Source organism: Buceros rhinoceros, unplaced genomic scaffold (assembly GCF_000710305.1).
Source record: "Buceros rhinoceros silvestris isolate BGI_N320 unplaced genomic scaffold, ASM71030v1 scaffold4179, whole genome shotgun sequence".
Taxonomy (NCBI): Eukaryota; Metazoa; Chordata; class Aves; order Bucerotiformes; family Bucerotidae; genus Buceros; species Buceros rhinoceros.
In genome coordinates, this window is record NW_010433131.1 from 76,205 (window position 1) to 83,471 (window position 7,267).

A 7,267-nucleotide genomic window follows, 5' to 3' on the forward strand; every position below is an offset into this window, starting at 1 on the left:
AAAAAAAAAAATAATTTCCCAGCTGGAGTGATGTAAGTAAGTACTAAATGCTCAGTTTTGTCTCTGGATATGCAACATATCACAATCCTCCTGGAAAAGCAATTTTTCACAGTCCCAAGAGAACCTCCAGATGCCACACACAAGAGCGTGACATAATCTCTTGGGAATATCTGGACTTCAAACAGGAAAATAAAAAAGTGAAAATGAGACAGGAAGAATTGATAGTATAGGTTTTGGTTGGTTTTTTTTTTCTTCAGTGTTAGTGACTAAATGAAGAAGTGAGAATAGGGATTTGTGAACCAAGTGATAAAATGAAGTAGATGAACCAGTCAACTCAGCCATGAGCAAGTGTGTACTTCAGGCTCAAACACCTGAATTTCATGACCTTTAAAGAAATACCATTATCTTAAGAACTGGGCTTTTCCTTGCTGGACTTCAGCTCAACCCTCTTCTTGTCACAAAATGCCAGCAGACTTTGGTTTGAAAACAAGCTCATTCACTAGGCAACTTTCCCCTTAACTCTGCACAATAACATTATACAGCAGAAAATTAGGAGATTAAAAAAAGGCAAGGAAACACTCCCAGCAACCAATGAAATTTCACTTCCCCAGAAATGTCCTCTGAACAAACAAAATTCAATTTGTTTCTGTGTTCCCAGGTAATGGCAGCACCTGGTTTTGCTTGTTTATTTAATTACTACTTCTTATTCATGCAATTAGCTGAGAGACAGCAGCCTTTCATTCATTACATTAACCATACACAGTTATTTGCATAGCTGTTTCCATTTTGAGGCTGAATTGTGGATAGAGGCTCTGTTTTCGGCTGTGACAGGCACAGAACCACTGGGAAGCCTCATGCAGGGCAGCATGCAGTGATCTGCCGCTTCCTGAAGGGAGTCACTCCAGGAACTGCACTGGCTGCCCATCTGCTTCTGATAGCAAATCAAAGCCCTGTTTTTAACATGTGCTGCAAAGTACCACATGGCTTAAGACCTGGCTGACCTTCATCATATGTACCACCAAAAAATAGCCGAGTTCATACTAAAGCATTTTCATCAACAGGCTGTCCAAGCTTAACTTTTACTGCCCTTTAGAATGTACAAGACAGTCTGGTCAATGTATGCTCAACTTATAATTATCAGTACTCTTATTGTGGTTGGGTGAAAAAATTCAGAGATGAAGGCTACATGAACGGTTTGATTTAACATCCAGTTGAGTCTAGCACTGTTGCAATGCTCAAACGAGTTGTTGCACAGTTAAATGTTTTTTTAAACACTCAAGATACATCTGCAGATCACAAAGTTTAGCAGAATGCTGACCCTCTCCATTAATAAAAGCAGCAATCACCACCCTCAGGTCCTCTGAGTTCCTGGCAGGGAACTGATGTCAGCTTATTTTTATTTACTAGTTTACAATTCAGCCTTCATATATGACACACAGCTATGGTTAGGATTAGTTCTGCAACCAATTGCAGCAAGGCGCAGGCTTTTAGTAGCATCGTTTTAACCCTACCTGTGCCATCTGCCTCTCCAGCTTTGACCGGGGAATATCATCAAAATAGTTTTCATTTCTTCTTCTCCTTGCATCACCCTGCATGATAATGTGGGGAACGTCCAGGGAGCCACCAGTAGTGAAAGTGCTTTGGCTAAGTGATGGAGACAACTGAGGAGGAGTGTGGTTACCGCTGGGTTCCTGGACAGAGAGGAGTAAAATTCAACATAAGAAGAGGAGCATATTGTTGACTTCAAACCACATATTAGAAGTGTATTGGAAATGTTCATACTAAAAAAATTAAGGAACAATTCTTGAAATAGAGTTTACTGTGAATGAAATTTCGAGATTTGGTATCTAAGGCGCAGAGCCCATGTGGAAGGAAAATGATTCACTATTTACACGAACTAGTGGCAAATTCTCTCTCCAGAACCTCTTTGTGTAGTACACGCTCTCTTCTAGGACTGCTAGAGACATAAAACTGTGAGTTACTTCTTGTCAAGGCCCAAATAAAGTAGTGATTTAGGACTAGCTATTTGTAAAATGAAATACATTTTCGCCACTTCTGAGGAGCCACTCTGAGCAGTGAAAGTGATTTGAAAGTGATTTGAACTCTAGCAACATCTCTCGATGGAAAAAAGAAATGCACAAACACTTACAAAATATAGACTCTGTCTGCAATTTTTATAGATTTCACAGAACATCCCTTTAACCTGAAGTACTGGATATCAGAAGCAAGCTAAATAACAGTTCCTAGATCGCATGAAAGCATCAGGGTTCAAATATTTTACCAGGCCTTACTTGTAATCTGTGCTGAACTGTGACCTTGTATCAGTCAGTGTGCAAATACCACAGGAAACCAATACGTGAACTCTGTCTAACAAACAGCTAAACACATCCTCCTGACCATACATTTTACCAGGATCTGCTACCACACTGCTCCCAGCCAGCCACTGTATTTATGTTTGGAAACACCTATTCTCATGCACATCACATCACTTGCTCAAACATCCATTACAAATACTGGTGCCCAGCTCCATCGTTCAGCGCTGTCCTGAAGATTGCTGTCAGCAGAAGCAGAGCTACAGTGTACCGGGCAGCCAGTCTGCACACCTACAACCCAGTGTGGACTGTAAAACACTGTCATAGCAACTGGATGGGGAAAGATGTTCCTCTCTCACGATGTAGGTTACTGGGCTCAATTTACCTGACACTAGAGATTTCTCTGATAGTAAGGTCTCTGGAGGCAGAACGTACCCAGGAGTTGTTTGCACAGTGTAGACCTTGTCCAAATTACCTGTTGCCATAACATGTATTTCAGTACTGAACAAAAAGAGACCTGAAGATATCACAGGAAGCAAAAACCTGCTCCACTGCACTTGGAGGGTAAAAACTCCTGCCTTTTTAGTTAAAGAAAGAATTAAAGTGGATATTTCATGCATGATTACACTGAAGTAAACCTAATTCTGAAAAGCACAAGGTACTTTACTCCATGCTGTTTAGAAACAAGAGCTGTAATGTCTTCCAAGTGGAAAGGAAAGGTGCAATTCGCTGTATGCATTCAAGTGATAGTAACATCTGATGTTAATATTGGAAATGAAGGAGGAGTCTAAGTGACATTATTCCTTGCAGTCACAGTAACAGATCAGTATTTTCCGTGTTGGTTGACTAAAATCAGGGACGTATAGTTGTTTAGCAATGTTTAATTAACTGGGATTTTTTTTTTTAATTCTCCAGCTTTCCTATGATTTGAGACAAGTTCTCAACATTTCCCAGGGCAAAGAAAGGAGTATTTTCCTCTTAGAAACAGTCTTTTTCCCTCCTTCACAAAAATCCACCTACATTTGGCCCAGTTAAAAGATTCTGAAAAGCTGTAGTCTGCACATGCTCAGGTTTGGTGAGGCATAATGTATAAACCCTACCCTCCACGTGCTCAGCTCTGACTCTAGATGGTGCACATGCCTCTGCCCTGAAAATAACCTGAGTACAGGGGGCACCGAACAGGATCCTTTCTAATGACCGCTACCTGCCGTTCCAGCCAGGCAGGTAACCTCTCTCTGCTGGAGTCATGATTCCCCCACTGTGAGGAGACTGATAGGGCCATCAGCACATCAAAGAGACAGATGACCATGGAATGGACATACAGATTCCAGCTCTCATCGAGCTTTTCATATTTTATCAAACTGCATATAAAGAGGAAATTCACTCAGAGATCTATATCGGAAGATTGCTGGCAAGGCAATACAGGCAAGAAATACAAAATGGAGAAATAAAAGAATTGTGGTGCCGCTACATTATGGAACAGTATGTAATTGTAGGATTTTATGCTGTTTTCTCAAAGTCGTCCTTCACAGCACAGATGGGTACTCAATTGTACAGCATGTTGTCATATACACAGCGCTGTGTTATCATGAGTTATCGTGTAGTCAGTATTTTATTTTCACCTTGTTTTGTGGCCCCGAACCCCTTCCCTAAACTCTATTCAAATCCCACTCTGAAGATAGGATGACTAATTTCATCACTTTCATGATCTTAGAAAGTGCTTTACAAATGTCAGTCAACATATTTTCACCACACCCTGTGACTTCTGGCAATTTATTATCACCACTTCAGTGCAGGGCACCTAACACATACACACAAAGGTTAAAAAAGTATCAGTCACTCTGGATGCCCAATTACGATATCTATTGTCTGATTTTCCAAATGCTTGTATTAAAAACTCCACTTCTGTTGATCTAATTTGCAGCACTGTGTGCTCAGCAATTGTACAAATCAGACTCCGGATTCCTGTCAAATATGCGTAATGTTGGTAACCTACAATTAATGACTGTTTATGAGGCAATTACCTAAATAACTTACAAAGTGCTTTGTGGCAAAAGCAGGTGTAAATCTATATTTTCGTAACTACAGCTATTCCTTTAATTGTCTCTCTGCCACTCTTCCTGCATTTTTCTTCCTCACTCCATACCCACATCCTCTTCTCCCGTGCAGGTGTTATGATGTCCTCACTACCGTGCTACTGTTAGTGACCAGGTACTCGTATCATGTTTCCACCCTGTTGTGAATGCATGGGTACATGTCCTGAACACACCTTTCACTATGGAAATCTGCTTCATTCCCGCCTCTCAGTCCTGCTAGTCACAGAAAGTTGGAACCACACAGGGCAGGGCTGGAAGGGAGCTCCTTCTCCAGGCTGCCTAGGTGCACCTCATGCCCTACAGATGTTTGTCTGACCAGTTCCTAAAAACAGGAATTCTCTCCAGTGAATTAATTCATGAGTTAAACTATCATTACTATTGTATCACTTCTCCAAATCTTCAGCCGAAATTGATGTTCCTTCAGTTTAAGTTCTAGCCTCCAGTGCTGACTGGGTGAGGATGGGTTTCCATGAGTAACATGGAAACGTGTAATTAAAGATTATAATGCACTCATGGAAGGAAAGCAGGATTGCATAGGTAACCTGAGATCTGTCATCATCTAACTTTTGAGAATATGACTTTGAAATCAAAATAATTTTTCCTTAGTACACAGTTGTGGGAATAACATATTTTGTGGATATTTTTAATGTTTGTTGCCTTTCCTCAATATTTAACCATTTTCCTCCCTTGAAATGTTTTAAAAGCTAATGCAAAAAGAGTCAAAAAAGAAGAAGTGTTAGCCATGCTTAGGTTGACCTTGGGACCTTGAAAATAGACTCCTTAAATAACAAACTACGTTTTCTACTGATCTAGAGCAACCTGATCTAGTGGAAGGTGTCCCTGTCCATGGCAGGAGGGCTGGAACTATGTCATCTTTAATGTCCCTTCCAACCCAAACCATTCTATGACTCTATGTAAATCTATCTTCTAGTAGCAGCAGTTTATTTAAACCAATTTTCAAGCTAAAAATTATTGCAAACTACAAACCAAGTACTATGTCTTTCGTTTGTGTGAAATGACATAGCAGCAGTTGATGGGAAAGAAAACATTAATCCAAACTCTTTAGGATTCTCTGCGAAGACTCCAATACCACAAGGTGATGAATGACATTTAGCACTTGCCTGCATCAATAGCTCTAGCTGTGGAGCAGCAGACTACTTTTTATCATTTTGACTACAGGTGGAGGACATCCAGTTTTCTCTTCACTATTAACTGAGAATAACCAATAACACGGACTGTGGAAACTCTCCTACCTGCTGAAGAGGAACTAATTCCCCAGTCCAGAGCACTTGAAAGTATTGAGCAAAAATATGCGACTTTCAATTGATTCTTTGTTCCTGGGAGTGTTTTAACACCTGCCGTGCATCAGGAATCATTCACATAATACATAAAAAAATTAAATACAAGAAAAATAGCCACGCATTTGTGCAATACGCCTTCAAGCAGGATGTTATAGACTTGTGAGATCTTTTTCAACATGGCGTAAGAAATAGGTTGAATTTGGAGGGGGATCTAAATGTGGCATCTGAGAGTAACCAGGGCGAAAACAAGCTGGTCACTGAAATTGTAAGTGTATGTAAAAATAAGCCCTCATTCTGTCTTTCTCTATTTCTCTTTACACCAGAAAATTTAATTTGGGAGCATGGACACTCCCTGACATTTGGAAATTTGGTCCCAAATGAGATTCCAGTCAGAAATGCAGCCCCATGAAAATAATCAGATCCAATCAAATGCAAAGGATGTGACCTAAAACATCAAAATAGAAAGCATTGATAGGAACTGCGTTGAGACAACACAGTAGGGATAGGTCATCACATCACAAATCGGTAAGGGTAACAGGCAGCAAGGAAGCAAAGGCATTGGATTGGAGAAAACAAGTGAAGGAGGTGTAATAAGAGAAGATTAAATCTGGTCAAGAGTGGAAAAAACCCAGGGACATTGCAACAAGGTTTCTGAAAGAGGGAAAACAAATGAAAATTAAAAATGCAAGGAAACTTCTGATACACAGAAACATCTTCATGGCATTTGTATCTCAACAATTTCAAGAGGATCTCTTCAAGGAAAGCATAAATCATATGTTTGAAATATAAGTGCAAGTGGTTTTAAATGCGAAAGGAAAATGGTAACTCTTCTTCCGCAGTATTGATCTGCTGGGTTGGGATTCCTTTGGTCAAATGTAGAGATGTGCAGCTTGTACTCACCTCCTCCTGAGCTAGTTTCCTGAGCAAAGAAGATAAGCTGCTACTTCTAAGATACTACTCTATCTCACCGTAAGTAGACATTTGAAACAGGTCAGATGAATCACTCTGTAAAAATGTCAATTTATCTTTGCTGGCTATATGGGGAAGTGCAACTGAGCAGGTCAGCCCAAGACGTTTACACTGTAAACTTCTGAAGTGAGGTAAGTTAAACACCACTCCAAGCAGCCAGTTGTTCTCATGTGACTGTTAAGAAACATTTGCTGACTTTCTGAGAAATGCAAACAAATTTTCATGGGGACTCACCCTGAGGGTTATTGACCGAGGTGGTTTCTGAGGAGGGTCTTCGTGAAGCCTGTCTCCCAGAGACGCCAGAACACGCTTCCGGTGGCCAATCAAGCTAATTTTTAAGACCTGAAATAATAACAAAAATGCCTTGTTAAAAAGAACACATTGCAATCATTAAATAAAGATCCATTCAGAGTGAAGCCATTTTCTCTTAAAACCTTTTATCAAGTTAGTACACTACACAGGCTAAGCAGACAGAGAACAGTGTGAGTCAATCAATCAGGAGAGATAATGAGAGGTGAGATCAAACAGAGGAAAAATCCTGTAAAATAAAGTAATAAACCAAAGCAGGTATAGATGTAGAAAATTGAAA

At 40.1% G+C, this 7,267-nt stretch overlaps 1 protein-coding gene across 3 annotated transcripts in view; it reads right to left on the reverse strand.

The window, feature by feature from the left end:
* The window catches only part of ANKS1B (ankyrin repeat and sterile alpha motif domain containing 1B), a 53,387-nt gene extending 46,373 nt beyond the window's left edge, over positions 1-7,014 (reverse strand). For all 3 annotated transcript variants that reach the window (XM_010143995.1, XM_010143993.1, XM_010143994.1), the window contains exons 1-2: positions 6,913-7,014; positions 1,512-1,691 (exon numbers count right to left, since the gene is read on the reverse strand). In XM_010143995.1, the coding sequence (XP_010142297.1) occupies positions 1,512-1,595 (84 nt within the window). In that variant the 5' untranslated portion in view covers positions 1,596-1,691; positions 6,913-7,014. The remainder of the gene's footprint in view (positions 1-1,511; positions 1,692-6,912) is intronic.
* Positions 7,015-7,267: the final 253 nt, after the last annotated feature.